This window comes from Bubalus kerabau, chromosome 1, assembly GCF_029407905.1.
Source record: "Bubalus kerabau isolate K-KA32 ecotype Philippines breed swamp buffalo chromosome 1, PCC_UOA_SB_1v2, whole genome shotgun sequence".
Classification (NCBI taxonomy): domain Eukaryota; kingdom Metazoa; phylum Chordata; class Mammalia; order Artiodactyla; family Bovidae; genus Bubalus; species Bubalus kerabau.
In genome coordinates, this window is record NC_073624.1 from 263428901 (window position 1) to 263447700 (window position 18800).

Sequence of the window (18800 nt, forward strand, 5' to 3'; positions counted from 1 at the left end):
CTTTCAGGGTAAGGTAAGGCATGTGCAAAGATCCTGTGGCAAAAAGGAATATTTTGTGGTAAGGAAGTATAAAAAAGGCTAATGAGTGAAAAGCAAAAATCACAGGCTAGTGTGGTATGAGAAAAGGTTGCAAAGATGGGTGAGCCACATCTATGTAGGTTTTACAGGCCATGGTAAATTTTGTGTGCATGTTGAAGGATAAAGAGGAATTCACGGAAGGTAGTGAACAGTTGAGTGTGAAATGATAAAATTTAGCTTTGAAAATAGCTTTGGATTTGAGAAGTCTCTGGCTGTAGTTTGGAGAATGTTAGAAATGGAAGCCAACACATACATAGGAGGAAACAGAGGCATCATTGCAGTAGTCAGGAAAGAGACGAAGCACTAAGGCAGGGTGGCACTATGGATAGCAGATATTAGGAGCTAAAATTAACTAGACTTACTATGAACTGGGAGAAGACAGTGGCAACCCACTCCAGTACTCTTGCCTGGAAAATCCCATGGACGGAGGAGCCTGGTAGGCTGCAGTCCACAGGGTCACAAAGAGTCGGACACGACTAAGCGACTTCACTTTCACTTTTCACTTTCATGGGTTGGAGAAGGAAATGGCAACCCACTCCAGTGTTCTTGCCTGGAGAATCCCAGGGACGGGGGAGCCTGGTGGCCTGCTGTCTATGGGGTCACACAGAGTCGGACACGACTGAAGTGACTTAGCAGCAGTATGAACTGGATCTCTTGGAGAAAAGGAGGGAAGTGTCCAGGATGCCTCCTGGTGTCTGGCTTATACAACCATGTGTGTGCATGTGTGCTAAAACGCATCAGTCGTGTCCGACACTTTGCGACCCCATGGAATGTAGCTCACCAGGCTCCTTTGTCCATGGGATTCTTCAGGCAAGAATATTGGAGTTGACTGCCATGACCCCCTCCACAGGGGATCTTCCTGACCCAGGGATCAAACCCGTGTCTGTCTCCTGCATTAGCAGGTGGCTTCTTTACCACTAGGGCCACCTGGGAAGCCTCTATACAACCATGTGCAGGTACAATAAATCAAAATGGAAATAAAATAAAAGAGGATCAGTTGGGAGGGGAGTTTCCTAAGTTCAAATATGGTCATATTGAGCTTGAGGTCTGTGTGTGTTCACTGGGTATAAATCTGAAGAAGACATTCATGTATGAGTCACACACGAGTTAGTAGGTCTGCAGTCCTAGGAGAGATTAAAACTAGAGATATGGATTTGGGGGCAATTAAAAGTACATGAAACCACAGGCATGTGTGAATTCACCTAGAAAAGGTTCTATGATAGAATGCTAAAGATGCTCAATATTTAATGGCCAGGCCAAAGTAGATGAACCTGCAAAGGAGACAGAAATTTTATTGCCTATCTTTTTCCTCTAACACCTAGCACATGCCTTACTTGGAGAAAAATTTTAAAATGCATTTACTGAAAGGATGAAATGAATACATCTTGGTAAATTGCACAAAGGAAAAGATTCACATAGCATATAGTATAATGAAGCTAAAGGTAGCTTAATATTTAGGCAGTGGGAAAAAAAAGGATATGAATCCAAAACAGGATTACATTGAGTAAAACCATAATGAAAACAAAAGTATAGTAGAAAGAAATATCTACAGCTCAGAATGGACTGGCCATGAATCAAAACATCATGTTGTCATCATAAAAGAAAATGAGCAGTGTAAAATGAATGGACTGTTTACTCACACTGATTATGCTACTTGGATTCAGTGTATGGTTATGACCTACTTAGCTAAGGAAGACCTGAAAAGTGTTTGGAAATATTTAAAGAACCACAAGATGATGAAAGTTGGGAAAATAAATAAAAAACATTATACTGCAACAATGGTATAATTGACTAAGATAATGTTTTCTCTTCAACATTTATATGAAAGCACAATATGCTGTCATAGTATCAATCCTGAGATTAATATATTCCCCACATGCCTTAGTTTAATCTAGTATGAAACTGATTGCCCTTTCTAAATCAACTCACATTGCTAGCCTACTACTGCTAGGGATAATGAATACAGTACATTTTACTTATTGCCTTGAAAATACATATACTTTCCCTAAAGTAAACTCTTCTAAACTATTCCAGGAGTTCTAGAAGAACATGAACAATTCTATTTTTACCAATTTATATACTTCATAGGCTTTCTCTAGAAATCCTATAGACAAATTTATGATGCATACAGCTATTTATGCATCTGTAACTCTTGTTGTAAGTCTCAATCTTATGTCCTCCTTGCTCTGCTTCTTCCTTCTCACTTACTTTTAATTCATTATCTTAATATACTTAATATTGTTAAAAGTCAACTTAAATCTCTCTGAAACAATGCACAGCTGTAAATAAATAAGCAAATAGGTGATTAAATTCCTAAGATGCATCATAATTAAATATTTTGTTTCAGCCTCACCCTTTCAAAATAAAAATCACAATCTATTTTCAGTTCGTCATTATTTAACCCATATGTGTTTCCCTGAACGGTTCATTTTAGTTGCTAAGGTGAGGGATGGAGTTTGGAGCCTAATTTGTGGGGTAAAAACACAGAAACAGCTGATATATGTGAGGAAATGGAAAGGTGAAATTTTTAAGATCACATCATGGTGGCCTAGGAATTCCCAGTGCAATGCTTGACAGATGCAAATCAATAAGATGAGTTATTCTGAAATTACTTTTATTGCTATCCTGGCTTCCTCTGACTGTACCACTGCTCTGAACATGTTGGATCATAAATCATGTGGATCGGGTCTTCCTAAGCAGATTATATAGGAAGGTTAGAGAGAATAACTGTCAGGAAGTCAGGGTAGAGGGGCTCATACTGTACTTGTGTGGGGAATTCAAAAAGGCAAAAGAGAGAACCAAAGGCATTTCAGGAGAGAAAATGAGATTTAAAACAAAAGACTGAAAGCTAAGGACAGGCAATAAGTAAAAGCAAAAACTGTAGAATAACTATGTCTTAAAGACAAGAGAAGAGACTGAGAACTAGAGCAGAGAAGAGTGCTGGGTGCCCCAGGAAACAAGCCAGGCAGGGTGGGAGAGGCAGAGGCTCTTCTCGAGCGGTAGAATGGTATTTTTGTTGTTGTTGTTAGTCCCTCAGTCGGGTCCGACTCTTTGTGACCCCATGGACTGTAGCCCACCGGGCTCCTCTGTCTGTGGGATTCTCCAGGCAAGAATACTGGAGTGGGTTGCCATTTCCTTCCCTGAGAATGGTATTTAATATAAAACATATTAAATAATAGTAAAAATAGTCCATAGTAATAATGGACCAAGGTTGTTGTGATGTGTTGGAAAGAAAGACTGACTGGTTCTAAAAGAACTATGGGGATGAATCAATTGAACGTGATAATACACTAGGAACAGGCAACAGAGAGCTCAATAGCCATAACATTCAAAGATGCTTGCTCTTTGGAAGGAAAGTTATGGAACCTAGATAGAGTGCTAAAAAGCAGAGACATCACTTTGCTGACAAAGATCCATATAGTCAAGGCTATGGCTTTTCCAGTGGTCATGTATGGATGTGAGAGTTGGACCATAAAGAAGGCTGAGCGCCAAAGAATTGATGCTTTCGAACTGCGGTGCTAGAGAAGACTCTTGAGAGTCCTTTAGACAGCAAGGAGATCAAACCAGTCAATCCTAAAGGAAATCAGTCCTGAATACTCATTGGAAGAACTGATGCTGAAGCTCCTATACTTTGGCCATCTCATGAGAAGAGCTGATTCATTGGAAAAGACCCTGATCCTGGGAAAGATGGAGGGCAAGTGGAGAAGGGGGTGACAAAGGATGAGATGGCTGAATGGCATCACTGACTCAAGGGACATGAGTTTGAGCAAGCTCTGGGAGAGGTGAAGGACAGGGATGCCTGGTGTGCTCCTAATAGAAAAGACACCATGCTGAGAGGACAAGGGAAGAGTGAAAAGAAGGATCTGTGAGGACATCACTCTGGATTTCCAGCAATATGGTGGTTAGCTCAAGAAATATGGACAGCCAGACACAGGATACTGGAGTAAAGGAAGTGCCCAGAGCTAGAAATCCTCTGTACAGAGGCTCTAGGGTAATACACGTGGATCAAAGAACTCCAAAAAATGAGGTTTCTCTTTCCTTTAAAAATTTATTTTTACCTTAATAAAATTAAGCTGCTTTCATTATAGGAAATTTAGAAAATGCACAGATAAAAATTAAAATCAATCACAATCCTATAATACAAAGATGCAAAGTAAAAGTTTTCTAATGTAGAGTTAGTTTATATACCCTTTCAATATTTGTTTTTCTATACATCCTATTTTCGTGCTATATGTAGAGTAGTATGGCATAGCTTGTGCATGTGTGGGTGCAAAGTCACTTCAGTCATGTCTGACTCTTTGTGACCCTATGGAGTGTAGCCCCTGGGTGCCTCTATCCATGGGATTCTCTAGGCAAGAACACTCAAGTGGGTTGCCATGCCCTCCCCCAGGGATGGAACCCATGTCTCTTATGTCTCCTGCATTGGCAGGTAGGTTCTTCACCATTAGTGCCACCTGGGAAGCCGGTATGTTCAGCACATCTCAATTGTGTCCCATCTTCCAATAACTGTTCATCCCTTGGGAAATAGGGGTTCTCATAACCTGTAAGTCTGGGGGATTTTACACTAGATCCCTCCTTCAGGTAAACACTATATAGGTTAGTATATCAGAGCTCCTGCAAGTAGAACCATAAAAAGATACTTTACACAATGAATAACTGACAGTCTTAGGTTTTTCTTAAATGCCTGTTAACATCACCTGGAACTGTTCTCCCTCTGAACGGTGGAGGGGCAGCTGCCTGGTGCTTGGGCTTTAGGAGCAGACAAGCTGAGCTTCAGAGTCTGTCTCCTAGATTTGCTCTCTTCAGCAAGTTTTACTCTCCATGGAAGCAGACTTCACAGACTGGGTGTGAGGCTTGAAAGAGGTAATGTTCACGAAGCACTGGGCATGTCAGTTTGAGAGTTATCACTCTGAAGCCTGGGTTGGCTTTGATTACTGCATCATTACTAAGCTGCAGTTTTCCCATAACTATAAATCGCAATGATTTGCCATTTAATATTTTTCAAAATCAACCTTTTTAATGACTCCACAGTCGTCTATCACATGGCTAATCCATAAGTGAGTTGTCTAATTGCATACTGTGAGACATTCGTTTCCATTTTTTCCTTTCACAAATAATACATTGATGAATATCCTTGTATATGAAACTTTCTCAACAGCTCTGATTAGTTCTTATGATTGATTCCTAGAAATAGAATTGCTGGATAAAGGGCTATAATATTTTTAAGGTTTTTGATACAGTTTATTATATTGCCCTCCAGAAAACTTATATCCGGTTGCATTTCCACTGTGAGCTGCGTAGTTACCACCATGTTCTAGTCTTTTTGTGAAGGTAATAGTAAAGATAGATTGCTATAATCAAGCAGAAATAAAGAAAAGTCTTGTTACGTGAAAAGGCATTTGAAAGATAAACCCATTTACCCTCTGACTCCCCAGGCTCTAGATGGCTGAACAGAACAAACCTGGAGGTGGAATTCTTCCAGAGCTATGCTTAAAGAAGTAACTCCAATGATTACAGGTTAAGATAAAAGCAGATAATAAAGACAGATTAAAGCAAATGTGATCGTAACATGAGAGCAAGTATGCTTAGAAGTTTGAGAACTCATCACAATGACACATGCTGTTTGCTTAAGTCACGTTGTAAAAGATCCAGTTCCTTCAGGTGTTTGCAGTACTGTATATCAAAGTCAGTTATTTAATTCTCAAAGACATTAGAGTATATTTTCATGCCAGCTGCAGCGTATGGAGATGACAGAGTATTAAAGGCTTTGCATCATAAGGAATTGATGGGATCAGTCATAAGGAATTGTTCAGGGATGGTGATAATATTTTATATGTAAGTCAAATAACAATACTTTGAGGTGCTTGAAGGTAGGAGGATAAATATCTCATTAATCTCGGATTCCCCATTACGTACGAGGGGACAGGCGCACAACAGGTAAGCAATTATGTTTACCGTGTCTGTAGAGACTTCTGAAAGAGGTTTTCCTGCCCTCTTTTTCCGGGTGGGACTCGTTCTTCAAGAGAGAAATACAGCCAGTCCATTTACATGGTGAGATCACTAACAGTGTACTTCCAAGATGAATCAAGAATGTGCAAGAATTAACAATATCTCCTTCAGCTCTACATGATATATTTATTCACAGATACCAAGGAAAGGGACTTTCCAATGATATATTCAGCAAAGACTCAAACTGACATTACACGTAATGCCACAAAATGTCATCAGATTACTCTGGAAGTACGTTTCATGCTTTAAATGAGTTTTCTTATGTTTAAATGCCGTTAATTAAATAATAAAAGTGAAAGACCCTATTCATAATTTTAAAAGTTACTCCTCTCTCAACTCTTACCTCAGGCTCTGAGTGAGTTACATGAATTATCCAAGATTATTACTTTTTTCTTTTTTTTTTTTTGACAATTAGTTGGAGAACTGTCACATCCCCAGTCATAGATCAAGAATGAATTTTAAAATGGCTAGGCAATTAGCTAAAATAAAAACTAAATTCCAAAAAATCCACATTTCTCTATCACTTTAGTAAAGCTATGTTAGGAGCATGATTGTGAGGCCTGTATCTCAGATTCTTGGGCTCAAAAAAGACATACACTCTTTACTTACCTGTGTAGTGTCAAAAGTTTTGAGTTCTTTTTGTAAGATGTATTTACCTCCATGGATAAGAGTTTCTATTAAATGTCAAAGGAATCAAAGAACCATTGATGGTATAGTTTTTACAGGTCCTCACCTGAGTAAAGAAGGGTAGAAATGGGATATGCAGGAAAGCCAATGTAATGGTTGCTTGAAAATTGGCTTCAAGGCATCTGAAGAAGAATCGCCCAGGCCATGCTGAAAAGTCCTAGTGAAATAAAAATCATTATTTCAGAATATACAGGAAACATTAACTATTAAGACCATCAGAACCCATTTTTTCTTAGTATTTAAAGTTAACTGATTTTATACAAAACAGTATTGTGCTAGAATGAACAAATGCACCCACTTGGTATTTATAATTTAACAGATGATTCAGAGGCCTCTGTGAAACAATCTTTACACTTGGGAAGATATGATGATACCATTATCATTTCATTTTTTAAAAGATTCACATTATGAAATTTATAAAAAATGTATCAAAATGGTAAAATGAATACCACTCATTTCACTCTCCCTCACCTGGAACCTAATAAATGTCAATATTTTGTCATTTTTGCTTCAATACTGTAAAAATGATTAGCATAAGGGTACTTTTTACTCTTTAAAATGATATATAAATATTAAACAATTAGCAATAATTTATAATTAATTTTTTATGCTCCTATGGGCTTACAGAAGGCAAATAAAGAAGAATTTAACTGTAAAATATAGGACGGTGACTTCAAAATTAGAACAATTTGGCCAGAATAACTGGTTTACAACTACCTTTGGAGAAGTAACTGTAACATTTTTCTAGGCTGGCCCCAATTCAACAATAAATCTTGAGGTAATACGAAAGGATTTGTTACATAAAATCTTTAGTAGATAGCTTGGATAATAAACTATTTATAATAACAGAAAACTATATTTGCCTGCCTACATAGAGTTAAGAGTCACAACTGGGAGTATTTGAGAAATGGAATTGTTTGAAGTGGTGCTGTCCCTCTTCATCTAGAGTACAAGAGCAATAGCATTTTTTAAATAATATGTAGAAAGGAATTCCACTTTGAAAACCCATCCCTGTCTTTACATCCTCCTTCCTGTTTCTTATATCCTCACATTCCCAAATTTGACCTGCCTCTCCACTGTTTGTCTGGCCAAATTGAACACCTTCTCATTAAAGATACTTTGACATTTTTTTAGACTTTTAATAGATCTCCTCCTCTTTGAAAGCCATTTTTTTTTCCTCAGTAAATTTCAGATAGAACAAAATTCCTTAAATAGGCTTCAAAATGAGGCTGTCCTATTTCCATCCCATACCTTCCACTGTGTGAAACAGAGAAACAGGCACAGGCTAGGTCAGGACACCAAGACATGCTTTTCTCAAGAGTCTGGACTATGCATTAGCGATGAGGAATCACGGTTATAGCATAGGAGTCTTATCAGTTGTTTTACATTTTAGAAAAATCACTTGTGCACTAATGAGGAAAGTTGATCGTAGAAGATTAGGGCTAAAGGAAGGGAGATAATAAAGATGATATTTCAGTAAACCAGGCAGAAGAAAAGTCCTAAACCAAAGTAAGAAGCAGAGGAGATAGTGTGTATGGGACAAATATAAAAATATATAAAACTAATAAAATTAACAATATTCATTCCCTAATAACATGGGGTTGGAGACAGCAGAAGGGAGGAGGGAGAAGGCAGAAGATAAAAGGAGAAATCTGGATGACTCGCTCTGCCCTTTTTGGCTTTGCTTCTTGTTAGGACTTTACCACCTGTCCTTTTACATTCACTTCTTGCTGCCTGCTCCATACCCAAGGGGAGGGTCATAGAAGATCATAATGCGCCTGCCTGGGAATGCACAGGAGTTCTGGAGCCAGGCATCCTGGGCTGGAATCCTGGGTGGGGTCTTTATTAGATGTGTAATGTTTTGCAAGTGTGATGATTGAGATGACGCATACAAAGCCCTTAGCAAAGTGCCTTGTGCATAACAAGGGCTCAGCAAATGTCAAGTAATACCAGGATGATAACAGCTGTAGCAAATCCTTCTCGAGAAGGTCTACCACTACCTCAGAACTGACATGGAATACTTGAAAGTCTAAATGATTGTCTAGGTACAGTTGTATCCTCAACATTAGGAAAAATGACGGAGGATCTAATAATAATAATAATAATAAAATGGTTATTTGGTGCCAAAATTCTTAGACTACAAACCATTGGCGATGCAATACTTGCCAGAACATTTCTGCCAGTCCCTAAACTCTTTCCCTCCACTGACAGTTGCGCTGGTAATAGTAAGGTTATTTGGCAATAATAAATGTTATGGCAGATGTTTATGGTCTCAGAGGAGGTGGAATCTGTATGAGCATTTAATTCCACAGCAAGATCCCAAATTAGTTTCATTATTCTGGAGAGTATAACGGGGTGAAAATTGGCCCACAAGCCTCCATGGGAAAATGAAATGATGATCTAGCTATTAGATAACCTCTAATGATGTCTTGGTGTACAGTTAAAATAGAAGATGCTCTAAATAATTCATAGTGGAGAGTAAAATACAACAGTATGAGCAACAGAATTATATTCTCCACAAGACATAAAAGAACTTTGATATTGCAAATGTGGATACTCCTTTAAAAACAGGTAATTGTTTGTAGGTTGAAGTGGAATACATTTTCTCAGCTTTCCAAATTAGCGGCCTCTTAAAGGGAAAACTATAAATTTGAATTCCTTGCCTTGCCTCCAACGTCACGCCCCTTCTCTATCGTTAACGTCATACTGGCTCTAGGTTGATCACACCACCCCACTTGATCACATTATACCAGATTCTGTCTCTTTGGTTTCTTCATCTACACATGTTGCCTTCTTTCATTTTCTCATTAACAACACTGACTCCTTAGCCTTATGTAGCCAGTTGCTGCTAGAATAAAATAAATTCAATGCATATCAAAAGTGGGATACGCTAAAAAGAGTTAATTGGGTTTTATGCTTCTCTTGTGCCACCCTGCTTTTGACTGCCCTCCCAGGAGGCTGAGTCTCATGATATGATGCTATTGAAATAAATCTCCAGGGTGGAATTGAGGAAGTCCAAGGATGCAAGTTCCACAGGGGCACAGGGTTCAGGTCAAATGTCTGGTATCCTCAGTGGCTACCATTGGAGGTACTCCATAAATAAAAATAACCAGGGGAGGAGCCAAGATGGCGGAGAGGAGTAGGACGGGGAAAACACTTTCTCCCCAACAAATTCATCAAAAGAGCATTTAAACGTCGAGTAAATTCCACAAAACAACTTCTGAATCCCGGCAGAGGACATCAGGCACCCAGAAAAGCAAGCCAAGTCTTCGAAAGGAGGTAGGAAAAAATATAAAAGACAAAAAAAGAGACAAAAGACGGAGAGACGGAGTTCTGTCCCGGGATGGGAGTCTTAAAAAGAGAGAAGTTTCCAAACACCAGGAAACCTTCTCACTGCCGAATCTGTGCCGAGCTTTGGAAGCACAGAGGGCAACATAACAAGGAAAAAATAAATAAATAAACAATTAAAACTCGCAGATTGCGAGCCCTACAGTAACTCCCCCAGTGGAGAAGCAGCGCAGACGCCTGCACACGCCATTAGCAAGCAGGGGCTGGACAGGGAGGCGCGGCGTGGGCTGCATCGCTTAGAGTAAGAACCTGGCCTGAATACCCCGAGCGCTATCTGAGCGAAATAATTTGGGCTAGCAAACCAGACTGTGGGATATCTACCATGCGAAAAGCCAGCCCTAACCTAAGACACCACCAGGCCCACGCACGGAACAAAGGACTGAACAGAGATAGCCGGCTGCAGACCTTCCCCCTCCAGTGACAGGCAGCCAGAGCCGGAAGGGGGCAATCGCAGCCCCAGAGAGACACTATCTATAAAACTGTAAGCAGGCTTCTTTGCTAACTAAACCTTCTTGGGGGTCTGGATGGTCAACAACTGCCTGAGAAGGTGCGCCGGTTTTACACCCAGATAACCGAGTGGCGGAGAGGCGATAAGTCGCAGCAATGGCGCTCACCAAACACGTCATCACCTGAACTGCTCGGACCTGGGAAGAGCACAAAACGCAGGCCCAACTGAGTCTGTGCCTCTGAGGACTACCTGAGTGCCTGAACCTGAGCGGCTTGGACCTGGGAGGTGCATGCAGCCCAGGGCTGGCCTCAGATGGTTCCCAGCGGAACAACCTAGAGCCTGAGCAGTGTGGGCAGGGAGGCTACACGCACCGTGAGCGGGGGCAGACCCAGTGTGGCAGAGGCATTGTGAGCGCACGCCAGTGTTATTTGTTTGCAGCATCCCTCCCTCCCTCCCCACAGCGCGGCTGAACAAGTGAGCCTAAATAAAATAAAAAAAATAGTGTCCTCCACCGTCCCCTTTGTGTCAGGGCGGGAACCAGACACTGAAGAGACCAGCAAACAGAAGAAGCTATAACGGAGGGAAATGCCTTGGAAGCTACAGGCAATAGATTAAAACCCTGTGGTTACTACGGACTACATAGGAAGGGGCCTATAGATCTTGCGAAACATAAGTCAGACGAAGGAACTAGTCAAAAATGAACTGAACCCACAATACTCACAACAAAACCAGAGAAAGTCCTAGATATATTTTTACTATTTTTACGATCATTCTTTCTTTCTTTTTTTTTTAAATTTTTTAAAAAAATTTTAAGTCCTCTATTGTTCATTTAATTTTCACTTTTATAACCTATTACTTTGCAAAAAAAAAAAGACCCTATTTTTTTCTTCTTCCGCAAACTTCATATATATGTATTTTATAATTTTTTGACCTTGCTTTTTTTTTTTCCTTCTTTTCTTTAACATTGTATTTTTGAAATTCCAAACTCTACTCTAGATTTTTAATTTTAGCTTTTTGGTATATGTTATCAATTTTGTACCTACAGTTTTTTTTTATAATTTCTGTGACCTTTTTTTTTTCTCTGTTTCTTTCTCTTCTTCTTTTATATAACATTGTATATCTGAAATTCCAAATTCTACTCTAGATTTTTAATTTATGCTTTTTGGTATTTGATATCAATTTTGTACCTGTATTTTCTTTATAATTTTTGTGACATTGTTTGTTTGTTTGTTTTCTCTCTTTATTTTTCTTCTTCTTTAACATTGTATTTTTGAAATTCCAAACTCTACTCTAGATTTTTAACTTTTGCTTTTTGGTATTAGTTATCAATTTTGTACCTATAGTTTCTTTATAATTTTCTCGACCTTGTTTGTTTTTGTTTGTTCATTTTTTCTCTCTTTCTTTTCCTTCTTCTTTTCTTTAACATCATTTTTTGAAACTCCAAACTCTACTCTAGATTTTTAATTTTTGCATTTATGTATTTGTTACCAATTTTGTACCTTTAAGAACCCAATCTTCTGTACCCATTTTTCACTAGGGAGCGAGATTACTGGCTTGACTGCTCTCTCTCCCTTTGGACTCTCCTTTTTCTCCACCAGGTCGCCTGTGTCTCCTCCCTAACCCCTCTCTACTCTACCCAACTCTGTGAATTTCTGTGTGTTCCAGACGGTGGAGAACACTTAGGGAACTGATTACTGGCTGGATCTGTCTCCCTCCTTTTCATTCCCCCCTTTTATCCTTCTGGCCACCTCTGTCTCCTTCCTCCTTCTTCTCTTCTCTGTATAACTCCGTGAACATCTCTGAGTGGTCCAGTTGTGGAGTGCACATAAGGAAGTGATTACTGGCTAGCCCACTCTCTTCACTATTGATTCCACCTCATCTCATTTGGATCACCTCTAACTCCCTCCTCCCTCTTCTCTTCTCCATGTAACGCTGTGAACCTCTCTGAGTGACCCTCACGGTAGAGAAACTTTTCATTTTTAACGTAGATGTTTTATCAGTGGTGCTGTATAGAAGGAGAAGCTTTGAAACTACTGTAAAAATAAGACCGATAACTGGAAGCAGGAGGCTTAAGTCCAAACCCTGACTCCAGGGAACTCCTGACTCCAAGGAACATTAATTGACAGGAGCTCATCAAACGCCTCCATACCGACACTGAATCCAAGCACCACACAAGGGCCAACAAGTTCCAGGGCAAGACATACCAAGCAAATTCTCCAGCAACAAAGGAACACAGCCCTAAGCTTCAAGATACAGGCTGCCCAAAGTCACCCCAAAACCATAGACATCTCATAACTCATTACTGGACATTTCATTGCACTCTAGAGAGAAGAAATACAGCTCTACCCACCAGAACACCGACACAAGCTTCCCTAACCAGGAAACCTTGACAAGCCACCTGTACAAATCCACACACAGCGAGGAAACGCCACAATAAAGAGAACTCCACAAACTGCCAGAATACAGAAAGGACACCCCAAACTCAGCAATTTAAACAAGATGAAGAGACAGAGGAATACCCCGCAGATAAAGGAACAGGATAAATGCCCACCAAACCAAACCAAAGAAGAAGAGATAGGGAATCTACCTGATAAAGAATTCCGGATAGGGAATCTACCTGATAAAGAATTCCAAATAATGATAGTGAAATTGATCCAAAATCTTGAAATTAAAATGGAATCACAGATAAATAGCCTGGAGACAAGGATTGAGAAGATGCAAGAAAGGTTTAACAAGGACCTAGAAGAAATAAAAAAGAGTCAATATATAATGAATAATGCAATAAATGAAACAAAAAACACTCTGGAGGGAACAAATAGTAGAATAACAGGCAGAAGATAGGATTAGTGAATTAGAAGATAGAATGGTAGAAATAAATGAATCAGAGAGGATAAAAGAAAAATGAATTAAAAGAAATGAGGACAATCTCAGAGACCTCCAGGGCAATATTAAACACTATAACATTTGAATCACAGGGGTCCCAGAAGAAGAAGACAAAAACAAAGACCATGAGAAAATACTTGAGGAGATAATAGTTGAAAACTTCCCTAAAATGGGGAAGGAAATAATCACCCAAGTCCAAGAAACCCAGAGAGTCCCAAACAGGATAAACCCAAGGCAAAACACCCCAAGACACATATTAATCAAATTAACAAAGATCAAACAAAAAGAACAAATATTAAAAGCAGCAAGGGAAAAACAACAAATAACACACAAGGGAATTCCCATAAGGATAACAGCTGATCTTTCAATAGAAACTCTTCAAGCCAGGATGGAATGGCAAGACATACTTAAAATGATGAAAGAAAATAACCTATAGCCCAGATCATTGTACCCAGCAAGGATCTCATTCAAGTATGAAGGAGAAATCAAAAGCTTTTCAGACAAGCAAAAGCTGAGAGAATTCTGCACCACCAAACCAGCTCTCCAACAAATACTAAAGGATATTCTCTAGACAGGAAACACAAAAACTGTGTATAAATTCGAACCCAAAACAATAAAGTAAATGGCAATGGGATCATACTTATCAGTAATTACCTTAAACGTAAATGGGTTGAATGCCCCAATCAAAAGACAAAGACTGGCTGAATGGATACAAAAACAAGACCCCTACATATGTTGTCTACAAGAGACCCACCTCAAAACAGGGGACACATACAGACTGAAAGTGAAGGGCTGGAAAAAGATTTTCCATGCAAATAGGGACCAAAAGAAAGCAAGAGTAGCAATACTCATATCAGATAAAATAGACTTTAAAACAAAGGCTGTGAAAAGAGACAAAGAAGGTCACTACATAATGATCAAAAGATCAATCCAAGAAGAAGATATAACAATTATAAATATATATGCACCCAACACGGGAGCACCACAGTATGTAAGACAAATGCTAACAACTATGAAAGGAGAAATTAACAATAACACAATAATAGTGGGAGACTTTAATACCCCACTCACACCTATGGATAGATCAACTAAACAGAAAATTATCAAGGAAACACAAACTTTAAATGATACAATAGACCAGTTAGACCTAATTGATATCTATAGGACATTTCATCCCAAAACAATGAATTTCACCTTTTTCTCAAGCACACATGGAACCTTCTCCAGGATAGATCACATCCTGGACCATAAAGCTAGCCTTGGTAAATTCAAAAAAATAGAAATCATCCCAAGCATCTTTTCTGACCACAATGCAGTAAGATTAGATCTCAATTACAGGAGAAAAACTATTAAAAATTTCAACATATGAAGGCTGAACAACACACTACTGAATAACCAACAAATCACAGAAGAAATCAAAAAAGAAATCAAAATTTGCATAGAAACGAATGAAAATGAAAACACAACAACCCAAAACCTGTGGGACACTGTAAAAGCAGCCCTAAGGGGAAAGTTCATAGCAATACAGGCATACCTCAAGAAACAAGAAAAAAGTCAAATAAATAACCTAACTCTACACCTAAAGCAACTAGAAAAGGAAGAAATGAAGAACCCCAGGGTTAGTAGAAGGAAAGAAATCTTAAAAATTAGGGCAGAAATAAATGCAAAAGAAACAAAAGAGACCATAGCAAAAATCAACAAAGCCAAAAGCTGGTTCTTTGAAAGGATAAATAAAATTCACAAACCATTAGCCAGACTCATCCAGAAACAAAGGGAGAAAAATCAAATCAATAAAATTAGAAATGAAAATGGAGAGATCACAACAGACAACACAGAAATACAAAGGATCATAAGAGACTACTATCAGCAATTATATGCCAATAAAATGGACAACGTGGAAGAAATGGACAAATTCTTAGAAAAGTACAACTTTCCAAAACTCGACCAGGAAGAAATAGAAAATCTTAACAGACCCATCACAAGCACGGAAATTGAAACTGTAATCAAAAATCTTCCAGCAAACAAAAGCCCAGGTCCAGACGGCTTCACAGCTGAATTCTACCAAAAATTTAGAGAAGAGCTAACACCTATCCTGCTTAAACTCTTTCAGAAAATTGCAGAGGGAGGTAAACTTCCAAGCTCATTCTATGAGGCCACCATCACCCTAATACCAAAACCTGACAAAGATCCCACAAAAAAAGAAAACTACAGGCTAATATCACTGATGAACATAGATGCAAAAATCCTTAACAAAATTCTAGCAAGGTTCAGGATGGGGAACACATGTATACCTGTGGCAGATTCATTTTGATATTTGGCAAAACTAATACAATTATGTAAAGTTTAAAAATAAAATAAAATTTAAAAAAAAAATCCAACAACACATTAAAAAGATCATACACCATGACCAAGTGGGCTTTATCCCAGGGATGCAAGGATTCTTCAATATCTGCAAATCAATCAATGTAATACACCACATTAACAAATTGAAAAATAAAAACCATATGATTATCTCAATAGATGCAGAGAAAGCCTTTGACAAAATTCAACATCCATTTATGATAAAAACTCTCCAGAAAGCAGGAATAGAAGGAACATACCTCAACATAATAAAAGCTATATATGACAAACCCACAGCAAACATTATCCTCAATGGTGAAAAATTGAAAGCATTTCCTCTAAAGTCAGGAACAAGACAAGGGTGCCCACTTTCACCATTACTATTCAACATAGTTTTGGAAGTCTTGGTCACAGCAATCAGAGCAGAAAAAGAAATAAAAGGAATCCAAATTGGAAAAGAAGAAGTAAAACTCTCACTATTTGCAGATGACATGATCCTCTACATAGAAAACCCTAAAGACTCCACCAGAAAATTACTAGAACTAATCAATGACTATAGTAAATTTGCAGGATATAAAATCAACACACAGAAATCCCTTGCATTCCTATACACTAATAATGAGAAAACAGAAAGAGAAATTAAGGAAACAATTCCATTCACCATTGCAACGGAAAGAATAAAATACTTAGGAATATATCTACCTAAAGAAACTAAAGATCTATATATAGAAAACTATAAAACACTGGTGAAAGAAATCAAAGAGGACACTAATAGATGGAGAAATATACCATGTTCATGGATTGGAAGAATCAATATAGTGAAAATGAGTATACTACCCAAAGCAATCTATAGATTCAATGCAATCCCTATCAAGCTACCAACGGTATTCTTCACAGAGCTAGAACAAATAATTTCACAATTTGTATGGAAATACAAAAAACCTCGAATAGCCAAAGCAATCTTGAGAAAGAAGAATGGAACTGGAGGAATCAACCTACCTGACTTCAGGCTCTACTACAAAGCCACAGTTATCAAGACAGTATGGTACTGGCACAAAGACAGAAATATAGATCAATGGAACAAAATAGAAAGCCCAGAGATAAATCCACGCACATATGGACACCTTATCTTTGACAAAGGAGGCAAGAATATACAATGGATTAAAGACAATCTGCTTAACAAGTGGTGCTGGGAAATCTGGTCAACCACTTGTAAAAGAATGAAACTAGAACACTTTCTAACACCATACACAAAAATAAACTCAAAATGGATTAAAGATCTCAACGTGAGACCAGAAACTATAAAACTCCTAGAGGAGAACATAGGCAAAACAGTCTCTGACATACATCACAGCAGGATCCTCTATGACCCCCCTCCCAGAATATTGGAAATAAAAGCAAAAACAAACAAATCGGAGCTAATTAACCTTAAAAGCTTCTGCACATCAAAGGAAACTATTAGCAAGGTGAAAAGACAGCCTTCAGAATGGGAGAGAATAATAGCAAATGAAGCAACTGACAAACAACTAATCTCGAGAATATACAAGCAACTCCTACAGCTCAACTCCAGAAAAATAAATGACCCAATCAAAAAATGGGCCAGAGAACTAAATAGACATTCTCCAAAGAAGACATACAGATGGCTAACAAACACATGAAAAGATGCTCAACATCACTCATTATCAGAGAAATGCAAATCAAAACCACTATGAGGTACCATTTCACACCAGTCAGAATGGCTGCGATCCAAAAGTCTACAAGTAATAAATGATGGAGAGGGTGTGGAGAAAAGGGAACCCTCTTACACTCTTGGTGGGAATGCAAACTAGTACAGCCACTATGGAGAACAGTGTGGAGATTCCTTAAAAAACTGGAAATAGAACTGCCTTATGATCCAGCAATCCCACTGCTGGGCATACACACTGAGGAAACCAGAAGGGAAAGAGACACGTGTACCGCAACATTCATCGCAGCACTGTTTATAATAGCCAGGACATGGAAGCAACCTAGATGTCCATCAGCAGATGAATGGATGAGAAAGCTGTGGTACATATACACAATGGAGTATTACTCAGCCATTAAAAAGAACACATTTGAATCGGTTTTAATGAGGTGGATGAAACTGGAGCCTATTATACAGAGTGAAGTAAGCCAGAAAGAAAAACACCAATACGGTATACTAATGCATATATATGGAATTTAGAAAGATGGTAACAATAACCCTGTGTACGAGACAGCAAAAGAGACACTGATGTATAGAACAGTCTTATGGACTCTGTGGGAGAGGGAGAGGGTGGGAAGATTTGGGAGAATGGCATTGAAACATGTGTAATATCATGTATGAAACGAGTTGCCAGTCCAGGTTCGACGCACGATACTGGATGCTTGGGGCTGGTGCACTGGGATGACCCAGAGGGATGGTATGGGGAGGGAGGAGGGAGGAGGGTTCAGGATGGGGAACACATGTATACCTGTGGCGGATTCATTTTGATATTTGGCAAAACTAATACAATTTTGTAAAGTTTAAAAATAAAATAAAATTATAATCATTTTTCCCCATAAAAAAAATAAATAAAAATAAAAATAACCAGAGAAGACCACATTTCAGAAGCAGGAGAATTAGCTTGAGACTGAAGTATTGAGATAACACTGGAACACCTGAGATAACTGAGGATATATGAGTCCTTCTGATGCCCCTGAAACCATAGTTGACTAACCATGAATATATGAGTGAATGAGTGAAAGTCACTTAGTCATGTCTGACTCTTTGCAATCCCATGGACTACAGAGTATGGAATTCTCCAGGCCAGAATACTGGAGTGGGTAGCCTTTCCCTTCTTTAGGGGATCTTTCCAACCCAGGAATTAAAACCAGATCTACTGCATTGCCAGAGAAGGCAATGGCAACCCACTCCAGTACTCTTGCCTGGAAAATCCCATGGACAGAGGAGCCTGGTGGGCTGCCGTCTGTGGGGTCACACAGAGTCAGAAATGACTGAAGTGACTTA

The 18800-nt window shown here is 38.8% G+C and overlaps 1 protein-coding gene across 3 annotated transcripts in view; it reads right to left on the reverse strand.

Annotated features, from left to right (window-relative positions):
• KIAA0825 (KIAA0825 ortholog) overlaps positions 1–18800 on the reverse strand; it is a 441670-nt gene that overhangs the window by 269444 nt on the left and 153426 nt on the right. For all 3 annotated transcript variants that reach the window (XM_055564899.1, XM_055564898.1, XM_055564900.1), the window contains exon 13: positions 6821–6931. In XM_055564899.1, the coding sequence (XP_055420874.1) occupies positions 6821–6931 (111 nt within the window). The remainder of the gene's footprint in view (positions 1–6820; positions 6932–18800) is intronic.